Genomic DNA, 25,815 nt, shown 5'->3' with positions numbered 1-25,815 from the left:
GAACTGAGGCACAGGGATTAATTACTTGCCAGAGTCACAGAGCTAAAACTCGAGTCTCACTCTTGAGTCTTCTTCTGTTTTGTTTTTTAAAATTAATTAAAAAGATTTATTTATTAGAGAGAGAGAAAGAGAGGAACACAAGCAGGGGGAGCAGGAGAGGGAGAAGCTGATTCCCCACTGAGTAGGGAGCCCAACGCGGGACTCGATCCCAGGACCCTGGGATCATGACTTGAGCTGAAGGCAGATGCTTAACCAACTGAGCCACCCAGGCGCCCTACAGTCTTTCTGTGTTTTAACCATAGTCTCACCTATACGTTTTGAGATTAAAATCTCTAGTTGGCGCTGGTTTTAAATTATATGGCACTATTCAGTTTTAGGGACCTTAACAGAATAATCTCATCAAAGGTCATTGTGTTCTTTAGCCAAAAATCTTCCCTCTTAGACCTAAAAATACAGCTAGTCCTGAAGGGGTTGACCTGCAGCAGAATATATCTTTAAATAGTCCTGATTTATACAAATAGTTGATTTTCACATTAATTTGATCCTCTTGGCATTTACTGCTGAGCTCAGAGAGGCAGAATGTTTTTTACAGGGTCCCACAGCTTGCTGAGTCACGGTGTGGGTTTGAAACCAAGTAGCCATGGCCCTTCCTGCTATTCCAAGTCATGTAGAGAATCTGTTCCTTCTGTTTTGTTGCCATACTTTTCCATCCTGATAGAATCTGAGGCCATCTAAGAAGTCACAGCTTAAGCTTATTTTGTTGCTGCATTTTGTTGAAGCTTTACATGAACACTGAGCCTTCATTGGAAAGCTGATCTTGAGGATCCTGGTATCTGGGGGAAAGCTTTGAAGTCATTTTTCAAGCATCCCTTTAAAAAAGTCCCCCCCGCCCCCTCCCAGATTCAGGTACTCAATATTTTTGAAAGAGGATGGTTTTTATTATTTCCCACGTGTCTGCCTATCCACATCCATCAAGGCTTGGCTCAAATGCTCTCTCCCCAGGAGATCTTCCCCTCCCGTGGCTATTCCTTAGCCCTTATTACATTCTGCATTTAGATTGCTGTTAATCCTCTCCTGAGAACAGGGGCTGCATCGCAATCAGCTTTCTCCTCCCAGTGGTGCTGAGCCAGTGCCCTGAGCACAGAAAGCACCTGCTGCTCTCCACGGGATTGCCTGTCCTCAGCCAGCCCATCAGGAGCTTCAGAAATCAAAGAACTAGGGACTTTACAACAATTATGCAACCCTAGAAGTGCTTTACAAGAATGAGTTCCAACATTATTTATGTTTCAAAGTTTATAATTAGCAGTTACAAATCTGCCAGTGCAGAGGCCTGTGATCACAGAACTAAATTATCTCCGCTTTCACTTTGAAACCGAAGTACAGTAAGACACCCGTTGGCAGCGGGGTGGTTTGCATTTTGCCTCTTTCCCATCTGGCCCTGCCCACACGAGATGCTGTAGCTCCTGACTCATCTTTTTATTTGTATGGTACAGAAATCTGCTTTTCCTAAAATGATGCCACATGGACGATTCCCAAGTAGTTTTCAGAGCTGTCTATGTGGACTGATTTTGCATCAATCAGAGAAAGAAATCGTGTGTTTCTGCAGGAACGTTCCGTTCGTTGGGGGGAGAGCTGGTGTCACAAGGACCCTTCTAATGGGGCTTGCATTTTCTCATTCAGTGTCAGTGACATATACGGAAGTACAGCGTGGTACCGAAGAGCTAGGACAGCCAAAGCTTCTGGCTGAAGAAAGACTGGTCTAGGAGAGGGAGCCCAAGCAGTGATTTTTTCCCTTCAGTATTCTGCGGGAAAGAAACCACTGCGTTCAGTGGAGTTTGGGAGCCAGTCAATGAGCAGTAGAAGAGCCAGGTTCAAAACCAGCCTCTTTCCCTTCTAGGCTTCATTTTCCACATCTTTAAAATGGGGGACAGAGATTAGATTATTATTAGCGTTCTTCCTTAAACTTTTTATTTTTCCTCCTCTTAATAGAAATGCTAATATGCTCTCAAAATAACTTTATGAAAATATTCTTCATTTCCATCATTATGAACACATACAGGAGATTTGTTCTGGGGATGTCGACCTTCTGCAGCTGTAGGAAGTGGCGAAGCAGTCTCTGGAAGGCACATTCTCTGTCTCGTACGTTACAAAGTGCCACAGCGGCTGTCACAGGATGGTGGGATTCCAGATGACCTTTCCTTTATATTTTTCCATGTTTTAATTCTTCACAGTGAACACGTATCATTTATATAATCTGAAAAAATATAAAGCTGTTCTCTTTGGGGGGAAAAATCGTCCTTTTCTATAAGGAATTATAATAATTGGAGGTTCACTGTTAAGAATTAAGAGAGAAGATGCCATATGTTATACAGGTGAACATCATAGCTCTTATCTGAAACAAGTATTTAAAAGATGCCCATGTTTTAATTCCTTTTTTACCACTAAACAGCTGTGGACACTGGCTGAAGCCCTAAAAATCCAGATGAAGAATGAAGTACTAGGAAAAACAGCTTCTCCGTCACTGAGTGTCTTCGGTGCAGGAAAGCGACCTGCGAGCTACACGGTCCTCTACGAGGCGCTGCTGTAGATGATGTAACGGACAGAAACATCAGAGGCTGGCTCTCCGGGCCTTGCTCTCCCTTCAGACACCGATATTCCGTAGTGTATAGAAAAGTCTGTCGTGTTGACAGACCATAAACACACTGGGATTAAGGAGAAACTAATAAGTACATTTTAACGCTTGTGCTAAGATTTAGACTGAGCGCTCCAGAACAGGAAAAGTGGGGCGGCCTCGTACCTGTCACCTAGAGCCACGAGTCTCTCTTTCCCCAGCTTGGCACATGTGACGGTTTCACCTGCCTGCCATTTTCTCCTGGGCCTTCTGCTTCCAGTTACGCCCCTGACCGGTTCACTAGAACCTCACCCCTCTTGCTCCTGCTCATGAAAACACATCAGAAGGCAAGTGAGTGAAAGTCATATTGTCGGGATGACCTTCATTCAGTCTGTAGCAACTGAAAAGAAAAGGCAAGCTTTGAAACTGTAAGCCATTAGTTACAAAGTCACCATGGTGAAAAAACTGTGCTCTACAAAACAGTATGCATGTGCACTGGCCCAGTACTGTGTGGGCGTGGGAAGACACCATTAGAACTAGTTCTAGGTGCTTACTTTTCATCTCACCTGGGGAAAAGTAGTGTTTTGTAACAATACTGAATATTAGTGCATGTGAAAAGTTTCTAGACAGACATCCATATAATGGGTATAAATGCTAAAATATTTTTTACTGACTGGGGTGCAAAATTAAAATTTTGAAACCACTAACCGAAAAGAAAGTAAAACTCATTCTTTCATTTAAGGTCAACTTTAGAATAGAGTCACTACTCGAAGTGTTACGAGATTAATGAAGATAAAAGCCCAATGCTTTTCCTCTTGATTAATAAAACCCCAAATAAAAGCTGCGGTGACAGCTAGTAATACATGTAAAAAAGAGAGAGGAAACAAGAAAACAAGAATGGAATGAGAATAGCATCTTTCAGCTAAAGATGCAGTGACCCCAATGCCCGCCTGGCACACCCACATGGACAGGTGGGACTTCTCACGTAACCCCCACAACGGTCCAGAGGAAAAGAATGTAACAGAGTGCATAGCCTCTTGGCATTGTGATGGGGCCTTTAGCATTTGTCCTTTTAAAGAAAAAAAGGCAACAAACTTTATAGCTGACCCAAGAGTGTTTCGGAAAAGGAAAGACACACACGAGGCCAGAATCACATAGTTCTACAGGGGCCCCAACTCCAGGATGGAAAGGCAGTGGCCCTGGGAACCACTACATAGGGCACAAGCAGCCCTCTCCTCTACCAACCAGAAGTCTCCGGGGAGGGGGGCAGCGTGTGGTTTGGGTCATGCGTTTACCATGGCAGAACACCATCGTCTAAGTCTACACTGTCCTAGGAGAGTCAGTGAAACAAAGCCATAGGCAGTGGGAGGAAGCATCATGAGCCCAGAAAGAAGAGGCTAGAAGTTTCTGCAATGTTCTAGACCAGTGTGATTAGGAAGGGCAGAATCGGCCTTGAGAATTAAAAAAAAAAAAAAAAAAAAAAGATCACTGGAAACATGGATGAACCTTGAAGACTTTATGCTCAGTGAAATAAGCCAGTCGCAGAAGGGTGAATATTGTATTGTTCCACTTCTATGAACAGAGACAGACAGAAAGTGGAATGGGGGCTGCCAGGGGCTGGGGGGTAGGGGGTTACTTTTTCATGGGGATGGAGCTTCAGTCTGGGAAGATGGAAAGGTTCTGGAGGTGGATGGTGGTGACAGGTGCACAACCACGGGAACGTACTGAATGTCACGGAAGTGTACATTTAGAAATGGTTAAAATGGTACACTTCATGTCGTGTTTATCTTACCACACACAAAAACTTTTAAGAAATCACTAAGGAAGGCCATATGGGAAACAAAAAACTGAATGTTAAAAAAAAAAAAAAAAAAAAAGCCTTTTTTGTAATCAAGAGAGAAGTACCTGGCTCCAAGCTCAAGGTCTAGATTGAGGACAGTGATGATGAGTCCTACCACACACAGATTTTAAGGACACCGTCACACAGGTCCCCTTGTGGCTCCTGCGTGCTTCCCAGTACCGAGGCAGGGCCTCTTTCCTCAGCTTTGCCCAGCCCTGTCATTCATAATAGACAAATGAAAAGTCCCAGAAACCGGTTCTATTTGGGAAGGCTTTCTTCTGTTCCAGGCTTCGGTGGTTAATATGCTTGACAAATTTCAGAGTCTCTCTGTCTCTGTAGACCAGTGCCAAAGAGTTGTTTTCTGGATTCACTGTTAGCAGCTGAAATAAGCAAATACAATGATACATCAGAACAGAGAACTTATTCTCAACTCTTTTCTTCAATGATTCACCACTGAACAGATGGTTTTCACATCGTGCACTTAAGACTGGCGACAGGGGATCTTTTAAAAGATCCTTTACTAGGAGGAGCTATTGCGCTGGCTGTTAAGGCATTTTCCAATGAGCCCCATTCCAACACATACCCAGAAAGATTTTACCTAATGCATTTATTTCTTACTATATTGGCAGATTACATAGGAATCCACCATGTAGCTCTTAGCTTACATGGAATTTCTCAGTGTAGAATAAATGCTTACTGATTACCCTTTGACATCTTTATTCCTTGCCGAGTACTTCCTACTAGAAATTAGAACCACTGCCAGGCAGACCATCATGGATTTATCAGCTAAAGACACTGGCAGAAGGTCGTGAAACTTGGGTCTTTGAAGAATGAAAGCTTCCTCAAGAACTAAAAAGGGCAGTTTGCTGTCGGAAGCAACTTACCTCTTCATCTTCACCTTTGGCAATGTAGGAAGTAAAGCCACCATATTCTGGCTCCCAGCCTTACAAAGGGAAAACAAACAGCATTCAGAAAGCTCTCACTGCAAGACTTCCAGCCTCTGCTTCCATCGCTGATCCCATGCTGCTTAAAACGGGGGGCTCTGGGAGCTCAGTAGTAATCAATTCTATGACTTATGAGCTTGAATTTACCATTCAATCAACATTGAGTAAGAACTGAGAACTAAGAATTGAATGTAAAAACGCACTTGGAAGGACAATTACATAAAAGATGTAGATCTGGGGGGTTACTTGGAGGGAAATTACAGTTTGGTCCACATCCCCCCTACCTTAGTCACAGATATAAATCCTTTGGGTTGGGAGACTGAAGTTCATGACCCCCAGGGTCCCCTCCAACAGGGAGCTTCTGTGATCTGCGATCCTGGCCAAGGCACATCACTTCTGAATTGGTCTGGAGGGGGTCACCCGGAGACTGCCCCTCTTAAGGGAACAGTTCACTGTTGTCCTTCCTGCCTCTTACCTTCACAGCCACAGTAGAGAAGTAAGTCCAGGGCAAATTCAGTCTTGCTGTTGTCATGGATCAAAGTGTAGTGACCAGTCTTCCAACGCCTCAGTTCTCCCTGGCACATAGGAACACTTGAGTCTAAAGAAGAAACAACAGAAGGCCAGAAAAAACTTAAAGCAAGTTTGATACAGGGGCACCTGGGTGGCTCAATCAGTTGAGCATCTGACTCTTGATCTCAGCTCTGGTCTTGATCTCAGGGCTGTGATTTCAAGCCCCGTGTTGGATTCCATGCCGGGTATGGAGCCTGCTTAAAAAAAAAACAAACAACAAACCTTTGATACAACGGCTAGTTTGCGAGGGAATAATAAGTAGGAATGATCCAGCACTAAAGGGAAAACATTCCCATAAACCCTCTGAGCAACTGCTCCACCAAACCAGCCTTACTTATAGTGACTGTCAGAAACGTATCGTGTGCTAGTTGGTGGGCTGGGGGGTGGGGACGACTTGACGTTCTATTTCTTTCTTTATAAGAAGTCTTAGATGGAATATACATTAAGCTGCCAAAATAAAGAATTATAACATGAATAAATATAATTTTAAATAGATTCCCCCTGCCACCTGCCTGCGTCTCCTATTATTAACGTCTTATCTTAGTGTGATTCATTTCTCCCCTCCTCCTACTCCCTTCCAGCCACTGATTTTACTCTCTCCTTAATTCTGCCTTTTCCAGAATGTCACAGAGTTGGAATCATACAGTAAGCGGCCTTTTCGGACCGCCTTCTGCTCAGCAACATGCACCTACGGTTCCTCCACGTCTTCTCCTGGAGGATCGAGCTTGATCGCTTGTTTCTTTTTAACGTCATTCTTTTGTGGTCAGAGAAGCTACTTTGTATGATATCTGTCTTTTATTTTTTACTTTTCTAAAGATTTTGTTTTTAGGTAAGCACTACACCCAACGTCGGGCTTGAATTTACAACCCGAGATCAAGAGTCACACTCTCCACCGACAGCCAGCTGGGTGCCCCGGTATCTTTTAAAATCTACTGAGACTTAATTTGTGGCCTAACTTATGGTCTGTCCTGGAAAATGTCCCACGTTCACTTGAGAAGAATGTATATGCTATAGTTGGGGGGGTAGAATGCTGTGTATTACGCCTGTTACACGTAGCTGGTTTATTGGGTTAAGTCCCCTTGGGCGCTAACCTCTCCAACGACTACTGTAGAACTGTCTGATTTCTCTCTCCAATCCTGTCAGTTTTCGCTTCATATATTTTCGGTCTGTCATCAGGTACATAAGGATTTATAGTTGTTGTATCTTCCTGCTGTATTGAACTTTTAAAACTATAGAATGTCCTTCTTTGTCTCTTCTAATCTTTCTTGATTTAAGTTCTGTTTTGTTTGGGCGCCTGGCTGGCGCAGTTGGGAGAGCATGCAACTCTTGATCTCAGGGCCATGAGTTCGAGCCCCACGTTGGGCGTGGAGCCTTACTTAAAAAAAAATTTAAAAAATGGAAAAATAAAATAAATAAATAAATAGAGTCTATTTTGTTTGATATTAGTAGAGCCACTCCTGCTCTCCTGCATGGACCACCTTTTTCCATTCTTTTATTTTTAATCTGTTTGTGTCTCTGGGTCTCAAGTGAGTCTCTTGTCGACAGCAGACGGTTGAATCCTGTGTTCCCATCTATTCTGCCAATCTCTGTCTTCTGATTGTCACTGACGCTTACGGTAACAACTAGGAAAGAGGGGCTTAATTCTGTCATCTTGCTATTTGTTTTCTAAATGCTTTATAAAAGCTTTCTGTCTCTCATTTCCTGCATGCCAGTCTTTTGTGCTTAGCTGATTTTTTGGTATTGAAATGTTTAAATTCCTCTCTCATTTTCTTCTGTGTACATCCTGTAACTATTTTCTTTGTGGGTACATGTGGGTTAAAACCTCTCATTTGAGTTTATGCCAGTTTAACTTTAATAAAATACGAAAAGTCTGCTCCTTCACGGCTTTGTTCCCACCCTTTTCTTTAAGAGGATGAACTTTACAGTTACTTTTCACAATTACCTCTGTATTCCCCCCTGCTCTGGCCCAGGCCCTTGCATACAGTAGACGCTCAGTAACAGAATAAAGCATCTTTTGGCTGCCTGTATAGACTTTTTCCAAGTTCTAGGTTCCCATGAAAATGAAACCAAAAAGGAATAGAGGCTAACAGCTACTTTTTAAAAAAGCCTATGAGGCCCCACTGATCTTCACCTGATTCCTTTTAGGGTCCAGGTATAGGCGCCAGTATCAATCATTAAGGAGAGCCAACCTTTAGCTTAAAGAAAGGCTATCCTGTACTTTGACTAGCACAGAGAACGCCACCTGGCTCTGGTTGTGCTAAATCCGTGGTGACCAAAGCAACAGGTCAGTCAGTCGGGGAGGCCACAGAATCTGCCTTATGCTGCTTGTGGTTTTCGTGTCACACTGCTGGCTTTGTTTCCGTGGCAGCTCCCTCCCTTGTCTTTGTTCTTCTAACTGCAACGGGGGCCTTCTCCAGAAATCAGAGTGGAAGCAGGGAGAGTACAACTGAGGAGAGGAATCGGGCAGCAGATTTTCTCGTCTGATTTAGTAGGTGCTGAACCGTGTATGCTCAGTTACTGGTGCCAAAATTTCCACAGAAGCCTTACCCCTTAAATTTCCTATATTTTCCTCTTCTCGATCTTGTCTGTAGATAATGAAAGACTTCCTCTTTTTTTTTTTTTTTTAAGTCTATTTATTTATTTTTTTTACTAATCTCCACACCCAATGTGGGGCTTGAATTCATGTCCCCGAGATCAAGAGTCTTCCGTCTGAGCCAGCCAGGCGCCCTTAGACTTCCTCTACTTTTAATAATTTCCTTCTACCTATTTGCTTAAATTCAAGCAATCTTTTTAGGCTATTATTGGTCCTTGGCAGAAATAAGCTGTGTTCACCTTCTTCTCTTTGATGTTCTTATGTTTTAGAGTAGCTGGGGGCAAAGCCAGTCCTATTTCTGTCCACTGTTCGTATATTGTTAGCCTAATAAAATGTATGAGCTGCTCCTCCTACCTAGAACGTTCTTCCCACAGATCCCTCTTGTTATTCTGATCTGAGCTTAGATGCCAGCTCCTGAGACAGGTTTTTCCAGTTGCCCGGTCACCTAAGAGGCCACTCGATCGTTCCTTAGCACACAACCCTATTCAAATTTTCTGCTTCAAACTCCTTTCTTTATCTCCCATTTTCTTATGGTTTGTGTACACGTTTAATCTCCGTCTTCTCCCACTAGAACATAAACTGGGAGAACAGAGACCTTGTTTGTTCTGTCCTCCAGCGCCCGAAACAGGCCTAGCAGATCATAGATGCTTGAGTAATATTTGTTGGCTGAATCAATGATTGAATAGTGAATGCTTAACGGTAAATAAGGACGAATCATAACAATGGCTTACCTTTCTTTGCTTCGTTTTCCTCTGACTCTGGCTCTGTCTGCTCCTTGGTCTGCTGGCTGTTGTTGCGGAAGGCCGTCTGCTGGCTCTCTGGCCCAGAGGAGCTCTGGCTCGTCCCTTCTTCAGTGTTATCGTCAGCAGAGGCGCCTTCTCCCTCTTTTTGGTTCTCCACCTCATCTTCTTCTGAAGGGGCCAAGAAGTGAAGTTTCAGGCCTGTGAAGTTGGACAGCAGCAAGAACAGAGCCTCGGAGCGAAATAATTCCATGCAGTCCTTCAGAATGTCAGGAAGCTCGCTCTCCTCAGCTTTCTCATAAAACCTGGAAAGCAGTGATGCCAAGTTGTTCATCAAAGCCACACCTGTACAATTACTGATGGAAGAAAAGCTGATCATTAGTTTTGCATCCCGCGCCCTAAGTCCTGGCACAGCCTACTAAAGCACAGGTTGTTACAACAGTGAGGTTCTGTCAGGGCCTGCCACTGGATGTCCCTGGAAATGAAACATCACCAGGGCCAATGTCCCATTACTGGCAAATGTCCTATTATCGGAAGAGAGCCTTGCAGACAAACAGGCAGGGACTGAACACAAAGGCAAATGTCTCGGTTCTACCTTTTGTTAGGGGGACCTCGGCTGCTCCATTTCACGTCTCCTTTCTCCAAAGCCTCACAGACCTCTGCAAATTTCTCAGGCTGGAAAATGAGCAAAGAAAGAAGCAGTTAGTGAGTCTCTCTGTGATCCCACACTGGTCTTGCAGGTGGAGCTGCTCGGCAGAATCATGCTGGCTGATTCCTAAAAGGGCCAGTGGACATCCGCCCCTTCCGCGCAAGCTCCCCCGGGCCTGATACAATGTGGCCAGGACAAAGATTGGACAGATCATCAGCATGCTTTAGCCAAGAGACCTGAGGGCCAGTTTGGGCTATTTCCTTTAGTGGTTGTATATCTCATGTCAAATCGCTAAATCTCTCAGACTCCTGAACTTACAAAATGAAGATCATAATGCAGTCTCTTCAATTCGTAAGATGTGAAGAAAAAACAATGAAACTACTTAACAGTCAATGTCATCACACTGACAGTCTCTGCAGGCCTCACCTTTACGTAATCAGCTTTCTAAATAGAGAAAGCCGAGGGTAGAGCAAGAAGCTGATTAATCTACTGAAATCTGCTCCACAAGAGGCTTTCTATGTACTTGTTTAATGTGGCTTCCCAAGGAGTGTTCTCAAAACAGCAGTCCTATCAGCTGTAAAATAGGAAAGAGGATCCCAAAGCCTGGTTTAGGTAAGCTGAATAGAATAGGATCAAACAAGTTCATTTATTAGAATACTTCTCAAACTCCTTAATATGCTAATGTCAGCTTTAAAATTCTGAGGGGGGGGGAGGAAGAGAGAGAAAGGGAGAAAGGGAGAGAGGGAGAGAGAAGTAGGTGGTGTGTTTCTCATGGAGGAACAGCTCTTGGGACTGTGCTTCCATGGGACCCAGGGTCAACAGTGAAGCGCCACATCAGTGTCTACGATCTCGTTTGGGCCTCACGACAACTCTTCGGGACGAACAAGGCAGGTCTTATCCCAGTTTAACTGGTGAAGAACTAACTACAAGCTCTGGGAGATTCAGTGATTTGCTCGTTAGTAAAACCACAGAGCCAGGACATGAGTATGAAGTCTTCTGACTCCTGATGTAGTTCCCTCTCCGCTGAAACGTGCTGCGTATCATTGTCAAACAGTGATTAATAGGTGTTGCTCAGTTCATAATTTATCTTTTACTAAAAGCGATAGTAAGCTGATAGGAAACCATATTAATCAAATGAATAGGAAGGAAGCTACATACAACTCCCTCTCAGTGTAGAAGTGTGGGCGCGTGCGTGTACCATTAAGGTTCCAGAAAACTGGGGAACACCCAAGGGACTCTTAACTCACTAAGCATACAACCGATACCAATGTTAGCTACTAGCATCACTTGTATATTTTATGAAACAGATGATATAAACATTCTAACCAGGAACTAACCAAATACTCCTTTAATGACGCCTGTTTACCCACCCAAGAAGCAATAAAGACAAAAGCACAAGTTGGTATATCCGTAAGATTTTGTTAGGGCCTGCTACTGATGTCCCCAAGATACACCGGACAGAACCTGCTGGCTTACCTTAAGGAACTCCTTTAGGAGAATTTCAGACCTTTCTTCAAACTCTTCTTGAATTTGAACTTGGTAATCCATGTCCAGATAAGTAGGGTTGATCCAATCATACAAAATTTCATGCTTACAAAGAAGCAGCAGATGCAAAACGTGAATTAACAATTCCTACTGCTTTTGTTCTTACATCATTTCGTGCTAGTAAGATCTATGCAAAGCCTCACTTTATAATCTTCTCCTTGTTATACATAAAAGTGCTGGAAAACTCTGCCTGAGAAAAAGATACTATCAAAAGTTTACCTAAGAAAAGCGAAAGAGGAAACTCAAAGTCCAGTTTCATTAGCAGGAAAACAAACCATAGGGTAAAGCTTCTAAGATAAGAATCCCGACAACAGGCATTTATCCTTACATCTTGTGGGATGTGCGGGCTCCGAGGTATGAGAGGTTCAAAGTAGTTGGGAGGCCGGGTCAGTGAAGGACCATGGAACCAGCCACTTATAGACAAACGTGACTTTTCTTCAGATAGGACTTCAGACACCTGAAAGGACAAGGCCAGCAGTGCATGAACGCACCCGCTGAGGGGGACGATTGCCAGCCAAGGCGCGCTCACTTCCGGATCTGACACGCTGGATGCGTGCACAACCTAGCCACGGAAGTCCAACAGGAAGCTCTCACATTTCGGTAACAGGGGACTAAAAAGCATGATCCTTAGTACTCTGTATATTTGTGGTTTATAATCTTTACCTGGTGAAAGGATACTGGAGACACTTCAAAGAAGACCAGTGTGTTCCATGAAGGGATAAGAGACTTGACGATCTGCTTCGGCTGAAAGTGTTCTGCAGCAGGAGAGAACACAACCACAAACGTGGTTTCATTACCAGTAACCCCTTTCAGGCCGCCTCGTTTCACTCTGACAATTCTCAGATTTCTAAGGGGAACCAGATGTACCCTGCAGATCCCAAAACGCCACCCCCTTCCATCTGTTTCACTCAGTTCTGCTAGCTGACCTTTGTTCTTACTACGCCATCTGTCTGTTATCGATGAGGGCTGGAATACCTTGGCAAAGTTTTCTAGAGTCAACATCTGGTGTCAGCCATTAGGAAACAACCCTGACTTCCTGTCTGGCCGACCGGCCCTGGCCGACCAATGGCCCCAGGCAGCTTTCTACGGTCAGTACTCAGGAGGTCGGTACTCAGGAGTCCACCTCTGGGGTAACGACTCCAAGTACAATGTGGAGAGGCGGCTGTCAGGGCCGGTGTCTGCTCCCCCTGCGGTCGTCACCCGAGTGAATGGCTTCCTGCTCCTCAGAGGAGGACACACGCTGGGTGTACGAGCTCCGAAGTAGCTACTGGTGCTGACGCGCATGCGCTTGTCTTACCATCAACGTCGTACAGGTCCAGGGTGCCCCCCAAGCTCCTGTCCCAGGGAGGAACCAGGTAAAGAATGAAGGCGATCCGGCGCCCTTCCAGCTCATCGTCATGGCAGAGGAGGGCGTCTGCAATAGCACAACACGCACTTTAATGTCCCTGCGCCGACAAGGAGCAGCCGCTAATCTGATCCTGTATTTTATTTTATTTTTTAAAGATTTTATTTATTTATTCATTTGACAGAGATAGAGACAGCCAGCGAGAGAGGGAACACAAGCAGGGGGAGTGGGAGAGGAAGAAGCAGGCTCATAGCGGAAGAGCCTGATGTGGGGCTCGATCCCAGAACGCCGGGATCACGCCCTGAGCCGAAGGCAGACGCTTAACGACTGAGCCACCCAGGCGCCCCATGATCCTGCATTTTAATCTCGGTCCATCTGATATTCACCTGTAATGGGAGCTCCTTCAGCTATAAAATGACACTTATTTCTCCTGTTTTATAATGGCAGACATACAACTGGGAACATGGAGAACTCTAAAAGCACTGAAGAGCACACATATGGACAGACCCCAGAGATAATCACTAACAATATTTTTGCATATATCCTTCCAGTATTTTTCCTACATATAGTTGCCTTTAAAAAAAAAAAAGGGTGTCCTACAGTGGTTGTTTTGTGGTCTTTTTATTACCTGGCAAGTGTCTGTCCCCATCACTATACCCACCTGACATCGCTGTTTTAATGGTCCTCTAATTATTTTACTATACAGATTAGGAATTACCTTCTTTTTCCTTTAATTAATCCACTCGTTTCCATTTCTCATCTGTTAAGAAAGATGCTTCAATGGACAAATGAGTATCACTGTACATAGATCTTTTGGTAGTGGTTCCTGTTAATTTCTTGAGCTAAAACTTCCAAAAGCTGTTAGGTGGCACTGAGCAAGGGAGGCATCCCTGCAGGGCAGGACAGGGCAGGTATGCTATGGTGAACTGTGATCATTCACACATGGAGGGAGTGTTTTGATAAAGAAATATACTGAAGGTAACGGAAGCCCTGGAGATTACTGGTGAGGAAGGCAATTACAAAAATGGAAATGGGGCGCCTGGGTGGCACAGCGGTTAAGCGTCTGCCTTTGGCTCAGGGCGTGATCCCGGCGTTATGGGATCGAGCCCCACATCAGGCTCCTCCGCTATGAGCCTGCTTCTTCCTCTCCCACTCCCCCTGCTTGTGTCCCCTCTCTCGCTGTCTGTCTCTCTCTCTGTCAAATAAATAAATAAAATCTTAAAAAAACAAATACGGAAATGGAGAAATCGGGGATAAATCCTATGGTGTTGAATTGGAACCACAGGAATCAATGTGAATCGAGTTTCCTATGTAGATATTTAGTTAGATACCTACATATTTCTAGATAGTGACATACATGAACATGTAAACGTACGTGCGCATCCGTGTATTCGCTACCTCTTCTAGACTGAAAGGCCTGGGGGCAGTGACACCCTAATAGCAAAAACGCTTAAGAGTCCAGATCTTGATTTTTAAGCATCATTCGTCACTAAAAGAAATCAGGGTTCTTTGAAAGAATGGCTAACTCTGGGTCTAGAGCAGGGGACATATAAGATGAGCCTGGAAAACCTTGTTTTGCTAGGAAGTTAAGATATAATAAGAATGATGGGGACACATTAAAAGGACATGGAAATCAGTTTAAAGGGGCTCCCCTTGGGGCGCCTGGGTGGCACAGCGGTTAAGCGTCTGCCTTCGGCTCAGGGCGTGATCCCGGCGTTATGGGATCGAGCCCCACATCAGGCTCCTCTGCTATGAGCCTGCTTCTTCCTCTCCCACTCCCCCTGCTTGTGTTCCCTCTCTCGCTGGCTGTCTCTATCTCTGTCAAATAAATAAATAAAATCTTAAAAAAAAAAAACAAACAAAAAAAGGGGGCTCCCCTTGACCAAATCAGGGACGAGATGAGCATCACTATAACAGAGCCGCTGATTACAGCCCATTGCATAGCGACCCATAAATCCACACTGATGTAAATAAATAGATACATAAATAAACGGGAAGAGACGAAGGCTTCCTTTACAGAAGGACAACCAATAAATGTAAAGGGAATGCCAGAGGGTGCTAAAATAAGTGAATCAAAGTTGGAGGAGAAATGAGATAGTGACATAATCTTTAAGCATCTTCCCACAAAATTCTTATTCACTTACAGAAAGAAAAAGAACAAGGCTACAGTGGGAAAATCTGATAACAGTTACCACCTTATTTATCAAAGTTAGTACCACTAACTATGACACATAGAAACCATATACCACTTGATAAGATGCAGTAAAAAACCCACATAATTAATTCTGTAACATTCCTACCAAAAATGCAAGGCTTGAATCTAATCATGAGGAGGCATCAGACAAACCCAAATTGAGGGCAGATTTACAAAATGAGTCATCTGTGAACCTTCAGAAGCATCAATATCATGAAAGTCAAGGCAAGACTGAGGAACTGTTCTAGATCGAGGGAGACCAAATCAGGCACGACGACTATACGATCCTGGATGGGATCCTTTTGCCATCGAGGATCGAACCGTGGAACTTGAATGGAGCCTGTGGATTAGATGGGAATAATGTATGGATCCTAATTTCCTGATTTCTTGGATGGTTTATCGCCATCATCTAGGAGAATGTCCTTGTCGTAGGAATCACTGAAGTACGTGGGGGTTCCTGGAGCAGGACGGCAACCTACTCTCAAGTAAAACGGGAAAAAACTATTTGTACTACGCTTTTCTGTAAGTTTGAAATGATTTCAATCAAAAAGAAAAAAGTTTTGAAAAAAGGGTGTATGACAGGACTCGTCCTGCGTATCGCTCAGCGCCAACAAGTGGTTACCAATGTATACGTCCCCCGCTATACTTTAGACTGGATGAGAGTCAACCTGCGTCAAAATTCTACTCAGTAAAACAAACCAAAACACTTTCCCTTCCAGGTGGAAAAGAAAACATGCTTTCAAAAAGACATGTCTATGCTCACAAAGGGAACTGTGACAATGGACACCTCCGAAGAGAAAGGGGGACAAGGAGAAAGTGCAGGGGCCTGTCGGTTTATAGTGTATCCTGCTACATTGTTTGAAGATTTTCCCTTAAGAATGTAGTCCTTTCTTACCTTCAAAAGAACAGCAACAAAAAAAAAAAAAAGAAAGAAAAAGAGGTGCTGAGGTATTCGCTCCCTAGGAGGCCTAGGAGCAGAGTTAACAATACCACCTCTGGGCTTCCTGATACCGTACGTGAAGTTGGCATGTGTGTGCGTTATCAGCATTTTCCTGAAAATGTGGTCAACAGCTTTCATCATATTTCCAGCAAAGGAACCACTGCTTTATACCTTCCAATAAGACGGGCGTTTCGGTATACGAGCCGGGTCAACTCTTCCTCATTAAGAAGGTCCTAATGCTATGGTGGGGGGGGGACGTCTCCAAGTCTAGGATTCTGGCACACTGACGCTAGCTCGCCGACACTGTGTAGTCAAAGCCTGTAAGTTCTCCAGACATCAAGGGCTTTATCTTTCTTACCAGAGAATTCATATTTAGCACAGGACATGTCAATAGTTGACTCCAGGTCAATCTTGGAAATGTTAGCAAGCCAAGTCCGGAAATCTTCAAACAGAACTTTCCTAGAAATGTCAACAAAGGTAACTTGTTAGCCACAGCCTTTGGATCTTGGCCACAGCTGCTCTTTCCTGGAGGCTGCAGTAGCTTCTTTACTTTAAACTTGCGCCGTGTAGGACTTGGAACTGAAATAAAGAGAAAGAAATGCAAACCCATCTACTGTAACATAGTTTTGCTCTGCTGTTTTTTACTTTCTTCCTGTTGAATTGATGGTATGCCCTGTCACGGCAGTGCTCTGTCCTCTGTCATAATTTAGCATACTGAGTCCTCTTTCCGGTTACCGATTTTTAGACACGTTTTTCGGCACTAAATACTACCCCACCGTTTAATGACCACTTGGGTGACACGGCTGCAGATTAAAAACTTTAAGTTGCAATAACGGTGAATACTATGCTAACTGCGTAGGACCAGAAAAATCTTTCACAGAAGTTCTGATGCTAGCATGATACCAGTAAGATATGCCGAACATTTCCATTCACCAGCTAATGGGGCTCTGTGTATAGAAATCTCTTTAACATAATTTATAACTCACTCGGCCAATCAACTTTGAAATTATGTGAATCTTGATGAGGTGAAAACATTTTTTTTAAAGATTTATTTATTTATTTATTTATTTATTTATTTGACAGAGAGAGACAGTCAGAGAAAGAGGGAACACAAGCAGGAGGAGTGGGAGAGGAAGAAGCAGGCTCCCAGCAGAGGAGCCTGATGTGGGGCTGGATCCCATAACACTGGGATCACGCCCTGAGCCGAAGGCAGATGCTTAACGACTGAGCCACCCAGGCGCCCCGAGTTGAAAACATTTTGAAAGGACTTACATCAGTTCACATCTGGCACAGACAGAATTTTTTGGATCATCTTGGTCCAAATGTACGCAATTGAAATTCCCATAAAATGTAACCGTGCTGTTTGTAACTAAATATCAGGTCTCCAGACTGATCTCCTAAGATTTTAATACCAAGTCGCTTTTCTACACTATAGGTTACCAAACCAAAAAATTCTATGAAACGCTGCGCTAGGTTGGTCCATCCAGAAATGCCATGTAATTTCAAAAACAGAGTCACAGATTATATCAAATGAGCCAGCAGAGCAAAGTGTTAAACCAGGCTTGAGATGTGGGTGGCAAACATTTCTGCAAAATCTTGATGCTTTAAGCAACTATTATCAAAGCCTTAAATCCTTCTTTTACTGGTAACATTGGCTTCGTCAAATGTATCCCATAAAAACCTCTTCCTCTAGACACTCTATGAAAGTGTCACAAGGACAGGGTTATTTTCTGTCGTTATTCTCATTTGTTAATCGAATTTATTGGAGAAATCACAGAGCCCAACAGGGAAGTATAAAGATCACCTTTCTATAGACCAAGGAATCCCATCTCCCACACCGTCCAGCTTTACCCTGTGGGTATAGAATGGAACCCCAGTCCCACGGGAAATGTTTACCAGAGGCGTGCTGTGAACTAAGGAGATAATGCCTTACAGTGCGATCATCTCTCTTTGGAACAACAACAAAAGGTCTAAACAAATATGAAATATTATCAGTTGCAGTTAATACATGAGCAATACTTCATAATTTGGAAGAATTAATAATCTGTGCAGGCTGTCATCATATATCAAAATGTCCCAGAGGAAAAAAGAGAATGAGAAAAAAAATGACTTCTGTATAAATGAAAAACAGTCTTTACAAAGTAACATGTGCCTATTGTAGCAAAACTAGGGGAAAAACCCTCTGTAAGTAAAAAGAAACTGTTAAAAAAAAAAATCTGAAAGCCTACTAGCCAGATTTAAACATCCCATTCTTCTCTCTTTTCCTTTGTACACAGATAGCCAAATAGATCTCTTTTTTAACAATCATTCACACTGTGTGTGCTGTTTTAACATCTCTCTCTTTTTTAAAGATTTTATTTATTTATTTGACACAGAGAGAGAGAGAGCACAAGCAGGGGGAGTGGCAGGCAGAGGGAGAGGGAGAAGCAGACTTCCTGCTGAGCAGAGAACCTGACATGGGGCTCGATCCTAGCATCCTGGGATCATGACCTGAGCTGAAGGCAGACGCTTAACCAACGGAGCCACCCAGGTGCCCCCATCTTTTTCTCTTGACAAGTGTACGGCATCAATTCTAATATGCCTCCTCTGTAAGAAGTATCATTATTTTGCTATCACTTAAAAAATGTTGCCAATTAAAATAGGACACAACAGTAATTTGTGAGACACTGGATCTCAGCAGTGCTACAGTGTGAAAAAAGAAAATGTATCTTAGAATTGGTGAAATCATGGGCGCCTGGGTGGCTCAGTTGTTGAGCGTCTGCTTTCAGCTCAGGGCATGATCCCAGGGCATGATCCCAGGGTCCTGGGATCAAGCCCCACATCAGGCTCCCTGCTCTGCTGAGAGCCTGCTTCTTCCTCTCTCACTTCCCCTGCTTGTGTTCCCTCTCTCGCTGGCTGACTCTCTTTCTGTCAAATAAATAAATAAAATCTCTTTAAAAAAGAGAGAGACTTAAAAAAAAAAAAAAGAATTGGTGAAATCAGGTTTAACTTTATCATTCTCATATATTAAAATTCACATGTTATATTCAACGGTTGTAGAGTTTTGTACCATTATCTATATAAATCTCAATGCATGGCCATTTAACTTGTATATAATTTTTCACTATTTTGGGGCACCTGGGTGGCTCAGCGGGTTGAGGGTTCGACTCTTGATTTTGGCTTAGGTCATGATCTCAGGGTTGTGGGATAGAGCCCTGCATCGGGCTCCGTGCTCAGCAGGGAGTCTGCTGGAAGATTCTTTCTCCCTCTCCCTCTGCTCCTCCCCCAACTCACACTAGAGCATGTGCTCTCTTTCTTTTTCTCAAATGAATAAATCTTTAAAAAACTTTTTTTCACTATTTTAAACAACATTACAACATGCAATCTTGTATGGAATTTTCGAGCACATCCCTAATTAGTTTCTCAGGATAAATTCTTATAAGTGGAATGACACTACAAAAAGATAAGTATAATTTTAAGAGTTTTGATACATTTTTCAAAACCATCCTCTACGAAAAGGATCTATACTTCTGTCAACGTTGGGGGTTTTTGTTTTGAATATTTGCCAACCTAATATGTGAAAAATGGTTCCAGCAGTGTCTCCTTGATTACTAACAACGTTGAACATTTTATCACTGAGGTGGGCCTTGGACTCAAACTGACTTGAGTGTGTAGCTAGCTCCCTCGGTTTTCATCTAGGAGGCCCTGAAGAAGTTACTTCATCTCTTGCTCTGCTTTCTGCGCTACAAAATGGGATTATGACATAATGTTATATGATGTAACATTTTCCATACCCAACAAATATGATTAGTTGTTTACCTTAAAGCACAGATGTGAGGCTCTCTTCTCTTCTTCAAATCATCAGACTTGATCACAGAAAAACAAAACAAAACAAAAGGATTTCCGTCATATATTAGACACACAGAGGAGAGCGGTTCAGTGAGTGCCCTGGCAGTGTAGGATTGTGGGGAAGAGCCTGACTCTGAAGCCAGACTGCCTCGGTTTGACCTGTGGTCCCTCCATGTGGCAGCTCTGTGACGTGGGCAAGTTACTAACCCTCTGGGTCTCACTCATTCAACAATACTTAAAGAGTTATCGACAGTGCAGCTTATATTCCTTTTGAGGGAGACAGACGATAAACATAAAAAGCTGATGGTTGGTTAGAAAGAAGGTGACAAATGCATAGGGAAAACCAGCAGGATAGGAGGGACTGGGCGTGCCAGAGGTGAGAAAGTGTTTGCAAGTACAAACATGGTGGCCAGGCTCGATTTCGCTAAGTGAAGCCAAGCCTTGAAGGAGGTTGGGAAACGTGACAAAGGAATATCTAGGTAAAGAGGATTCAAGGTCCTGGGGCGCCTGGGTAGCTCAGACGGTTAAGTGTCCAACTCCTGATTTTGGCTCAGGTTGTGATCTCAGGGTCGTGAGGCTCCCACATCAGGCTCCCCACTCAGCATGGAGGCTGCTTGAGATCCTCTCTCCCTCTCCCTATGCCACCCCCTGCCCCACGCACATTCTCTCTCTCTCTCTCAATAGATAATTAAAAAAAAAAAAAGAGGATTCAAGATGAAACATGCCTTGTCTAGACAAGAAATCCAAGGAGACTGTGTAGCTGGAGCATAGAGAGTGCGGAAGGAGATGAGGCCAAAGAGGCAATGGGGCACCTCAGAGCTCTTCTAAGTACTTTCGCTTTCTGTCAAAGGATCAAGGAATCTTTGGAGGCTTTGAGCAAGGGAGTAATAGGATCCTATTTACATTTTTAAAAATTGAGAGAAAATTCACGTAACATAAAATTTACCATTTTAACCATCTAAGTGTGGATTCAGAGGATTTTAGTATTTTCATGATGTTGTGCGACCACCATCATCATCTGATTCCAGAACATTTATCATCCCCACCCCAAAAAGGAACCTTATACCTATTAGGCAGTTGCCCTACATAGTCTTCTGCCCCAGGGTCCTGGCAACCACTAATCTACTTTCTGCCTCTCCATATGGATTTGCCTAATCTGGACATTACAGATAAGTGGAATCCTATAGCACGTGGCCTTGTGTGTCTAGCTTCTCTCAGTACATTCCTCCATGTTGCAGCAGCATTACTATGCCGTTCCTGTTCCTGGCTGAGTAATATTCCATCGCATGGCTAGACCACACTCATCTGTCCATTCATCAGGTGATGGACATTGGGTTCTTTCCATTTTTTTAGATATTATGAATAATGCTGCTATGACCATTTATGTACTTGTTTTTATGTGCACGTTTTCAATTCTCTTGGGTCTACTGTCATTTTAAAAAAACTCAATGGCTGTGATTGTGTAGGCAGGCAAGAGTGGAAGCAGTAAGACTGGCTAATAAACTAACAGAATAATCCTGATGAGAGGCAAAGATGCCTTGGACTGGCTGTTGGTAGTGCAAGTGGAAAGAATTGGGCTTTTCTGGATATGTTTTGAGGAGAGAGCCTGGAACATTTCCTGAGGAACTACGTATGAGGTGAGAGAGGACCGGAAGGCCCTCTGGAAAGCCACCTGGAAAGACTGAGTTGCCATTCACTGGGACAGGTAAACTTGCAGGTGGAGCAGATTTAGGGGAAGAAGATCAGGAGTTTAGTCTTGGACTTAAGTGTGAGACACTTAACAGATACCCAAGAGTAGAGGCAAAGCCATGAGAGTCCCTGGAAATCTGCCTGGAAGTGGCCCAAGGGCAAAGCCCTAAAGTACTCTATCATTAAGAAGTCAGGTACAAAAGGAAGACCTACCAAAGGAAACCAAAGGCTTGCCAGGGAGGTAGAAGGAAGACCAAGAGAGCATGGTGTCCTGAAAGTAAAATAAAGAAATATCTCCAGGAGAAAGTAGTAACATAGTAGCTCAAATGTGGCTGGAAGGTCAAGCAAAATGAGTCCTGAAAACTGATGCCTGGATTTACTACCATGGAAGTTGTGAGTGACCTTGACAAGTATAGTTTCAGTGGAGTTGTAGGTAAAAGCCTGCTGCAAAGTGGGCTTGACAGAGAACGGGAGAAGCAGTAGTTGAGAAAGTACAGACAACTTATATGGAATTCTACTGTCAAAAGGAGCAGAGGAATGTGGTGAAGGGCAAAGTTAGGTCAAAAGCATTTTTTTTCTCAGGAACATCTTTCATTCATATGTCACAGGGAATAATACAGAAGAGAGGGAAAAACCAATGTATTCCCTTCATCGTAAAACAGGAATAGGAAGGTACTTTCTTCATAGGACGGTTATGATGACTTAATGAATTAATAAATATAAAGCACTTAGCATGGCATAAAGCACGCAGTCAATAATACTTGCTTTAAAATATCCAGAATATAAGGCAACTCCTACTGACACACTTGCTGAGAAAGGTTGTAAGATGTCATAGACCCCATTATGAAGGCAATTCACAGCACAAGCAAAGAAATGGGGATATAAGCAAAGTTTGAAGGGACAGGAGACTGAAAATAGGTTTTACATCTGTTTTCAGATGAAGAAGTTCAGTCCCAAAGTGAGCATAGTAAAAATTATTCACAGCAAAGTAGAGTTTCACCAAATACTCATGTGATCTAGAGTAATCTTTTCTCCCCGCCTCATTACCCAGGGCCCTTTTCATTATTTTGCCACTCACTGACATCACAGAAGTATTTTCATCTACCAAATTGCATCGAGAAAAAACCTTTCTGATTTCTCAGTTTCAGTAATCAGAGATACATACAGCCCTAAATCAACAGAGAGACCTAGTGTTATTGAAGTTGATATAATTATAAAGGCAGATAGTTGTGGCTTTTAATTAACCTACGTAACTTTACTAGGATAAAAGTTTAATTTTCATGGGATTTCCTGACCTGTGTTTTATACGTGTTAAGGCCCAAAGATAGACAGACTGGGAGGGCACCTGGGTGGCTCAGTTGGTTAAGCATCTGCCTTCGGCTCAGGTCATGATCCCAGGGTATTGGGATCAAGTCCCACATCAGGCTCCCTCCTCAGCGGGGAGTATGCTTCTCCCTCTCCCTCTGGCTGCTGCTCCCCCTGCTTGTGCTCTCTCTTTCTGTTAAATAAATAAAATATTAAAAAAAAAAAAAGATAGACTGGGGGACACAATCAGCTCTAGTGCAAAAAAATAAAAGCAAGAAATGGAAATCCTGTTATTTACTCCCTTATTCCAGATAAAAAGAAATCAAAGAGTTAAATGCAAAGAAAACAAAGTAATCCTTCATCTTTTCCATTTTTATTTTATTCTGTGATTTTTTATTCTGATATCCATGAGATTTCATAAAGGATTTCTAAGAGTAATGTACACCATGTACTCACAAGATATTCCCCTCAAACTGAGAAACTGATGACCTGTATTTCTATAACTAGACTGAGCCCCGTCTTCTAAGAGTAGAAACACCAGCCTTGATTTTGATATGGTCTTTCCTGCCAAATTAAACCATCCACCAAAAAAAGAACCTTACTCTCCATAGACATACTGGGATGCAGCATACTGCAGTATATCAAGCTACCTAAAGACATGAACTCAAACATTTAAACGGGTATTATTTTTCAACATACAACTCTCTTCAGCATACCAATCTCCATAATCCCCTTTGTTTATAATGTACTTAACTTACTGGCTTACTGTATTTCTTGACTATCTGTCACCATCGCCAGCACCTCTCTTAGTTTAGATTTTGAAGTCTTACAGGGCAGGAATTGTCAGAGGCTCTCATGCAATAATTATAGCATCTAACACATCGTTAACAGTCAGTAAGCTTATGTGAAATGAACGAATGCTCTCAGCAATGTCAAGGCAAGGACCTTGCAAGGCAAACCCAATTTAAAGCCTCACGTCTAAAGGTAATGAATGATTTTGTAGATAATGCAGTTCTGAAGTGGAAGAGCGAATGTGAAAGGCAAATAAATACCTGCTGGAACTTATATAAATCGTTATACTTTTCATGGAAGTCCAAGTTCAAAAGTTCCTTCTGAAGCCCTTCCAGAAAGTTTTGGCTTTGGATGAAGTTTGGGATCACGCAGTGAAGAAAGGGATCCATGTCCATGACAATGGCCTCTGTTGGAAGGAAAACATTACTTATGGCTTTTTCCCCTTTTGTATTTTTGACCCGCGTAAAATGGCAGAGAGAATACAAAAGGGAATGGTCATGAATTTTCAGAAATCCAGTACCTAAAGACATGGGAGAAGAAGTATAACCTCTTCCCTTTTTTTCTTTACCCATTCAATACTACTTTTTAGATATATTGTGCTTAAAATACTAGTCCTTAGGGGTACGGGTGATGTCACTAAATTAAGGTTCCTGCTCTTTTTTGAGTTTTTTAGTTCAATGATTAGCTATTGAACTGAATATATTTTAGATTCTTTATTCATTTCCCCTAAACTTAAAGTGAGAGGAGCAAATTAAAAATGAGAATAGAGGGGTGCCTGGGTGGCTCAGTTGTTTAGGCATCCGACTCTTGATTTTGATTCAGGTCATGATCTCAGAGTTGTGAGATAGAGCCCTGTGGTGGGCCCCATGCTAGGCCGGGAGCCTGTTTAAGATTCTCTCTCTCCTCTCCCTCTGCCCATCCCTGACCCCTAAAAAAACGAGACTAGCAATACTGGCTGGCAATTTTTCTTCAACCCTGACTTTTCTTTCCCCAAGTTACTGCTGGAGGAAGTTACAACATACACTTTTTTTTTTTTTAATCAGTTCAAACATAACTCTTCGATGCCTTGATTTCTGTCTCAACATTTTAGCCACTGCCTCTGATACTCTAGATTAGGGACCCCTCTAATATTAATAGGCACCACCACCACATACCCCATGCCAAACACAGTGGTGCTTTACATGCATGATGTCGCTTTATCTTCTCGGTAACCCTGTAGTAGACATCACTATTTCCATCCTACAGCTAAGGATATTGACAAGTCCCCGCGGGTACAGAGCTTGCTCTTAAGACACTAAGCTAGCACTTTCTATGTGCATCCAGACACCCAGGACTCACCACTTCAAAGCACTTAACAACTGAAACAAAAATCATTGCAAACTCTAGGAGGGAAAGCATGAGGCATGAAGCAGAATTCTTATCCTCTAAAGTGATATCTGAAGCTGAGGCTGGAATTGTTCAAGGTGGGTTCCTTCCCTTGTTCAACACTCATTTACTCCCATAGGTCACGTAGTCGACCTATAGGCGTGTAAAAACGAGTAAGGTCAGGTGCCAGCTATCTGGCAGCTCACAATAAATGCTCTGGCTACACGATTTTGGGATAACCGATCATTGCCTTCGGAGGAACTTCGAACTTGCATGCCCTCTGCTTCCCAACTCTCGGGCCTACGTTTCTTCCTCTTCTCAGATTTCTAAATCCGAACTTGGAAAGATAGAGGGCAGCAGAAGAGTCAGAGGTGGCCAAAGCCACAAAGTTTCCAAGGGTCTCTTCCCTCGTGGCCCCGCTGCCCGGGGCTCGGCTAGAGTGGCAGGACTTTCAGAGGCCCCTAGACCCTCCTCCCCCTTCACAGCACCCGGTTACCGTGACGGAACGGCGTCCTGCGGCTCCAGGCCTCAGACACCTGCTTTTTCAAGGTTTCTTCCGTGACAGCTTCCGAAAACTCCGCTTTCACCTCCTTCTTTCCTTTTTTCCCTGTTCGGCCGGGGCCGGGCTCAGCTGGCCGTTTCCCATTCATCTTCTCTTAAGCTACAGACCCACGCCGCACTGATTAAGCAGCGACTTTCCTAGCCTGACTACAATTCCCAGAATGCCCCCTTTCCCATGTTCCCCAGCGCCGACCAATAGGAAGTATCAAAGTAAGAGGAGGCGGAACCCATTCCTGGTTTACCAATGGAAGCTCTAGATATTGCGGCCATCTCATCAGCGATTGGCCTAGTGGGGCTCGGCCAG

At 43.3% G+C, this 25,815-nt stretch overlaps 1 protein-coding gene across 2 annotated transcripts; it reads right to left on the bottom strand.

Moving 5' to 3' along the window:
- Positions 1–1,278: 1,278 nt before the first annotated feature.
- Positions 1,279–25,687, bottom strand: OGFOD1 (2-oxoglutarate and iron dependent oxygenase domain containing 1). Of its 2 annotated transcripts, XM_026494790.4 has the most exons (13): positions 25,447–25,687; positions 23,846–23,991; positions 19,770–19,816; positions 16,330–16,430; positions 12,790–12,906; positions 12,156–12,247; positions 11,821–11,949; positions 11,424–11,537; positions 9,894–9,973; positions 9,290–9,603; positions 5,871–5,993; positions 5,336–5,394; positions 1,279–4,831 (listed from the first exon to the last, which is right to left on the bottom strand). In XM_026494790.4, the coding sequence occupies exons 1-13, from the start codon at positions 25,598–25,600 to the stop codon at positions 4,670–4,672; spliced, it is 1,638 nt and encodes a 545-aa protein (XP_026350575.1). In that variant the 5' UTR covers positions 25,601–25,687; the 3' UTR covers positions 1,279–4,669. The 2 variants fall into 2 exon arrangements, with proteins under 2 accessions (XP_026350575.1, XP_026350576.1); XM_026494791.4 differs by lacking the exon at positions 11,424–11,537.
- Between the last annotated feature and the right edge of the window lie 128 nt (positions 25,688–25,815).

The sequence above is a fragment of the Ursus arctos genome, unplaced genomic scaffold (genome assembly GCF_023065955.2).
Source record: "Ursus arctos isolate Adak ecotype North America unplaced genomic scaffold, UrsArc2.0 scaffold_19, whole genome shotgun sequence".
NCBI lineage: Eukaryota > Metazoa > Chordata > Mammalia > Carnivora > Ursidae > Ursus > Ursus arctos.
The sequence above is the reverse complement of the archived record's forward strand: the minus strand, read 5'-3'. Positions and strand labels throughout refer to the sequence as shown.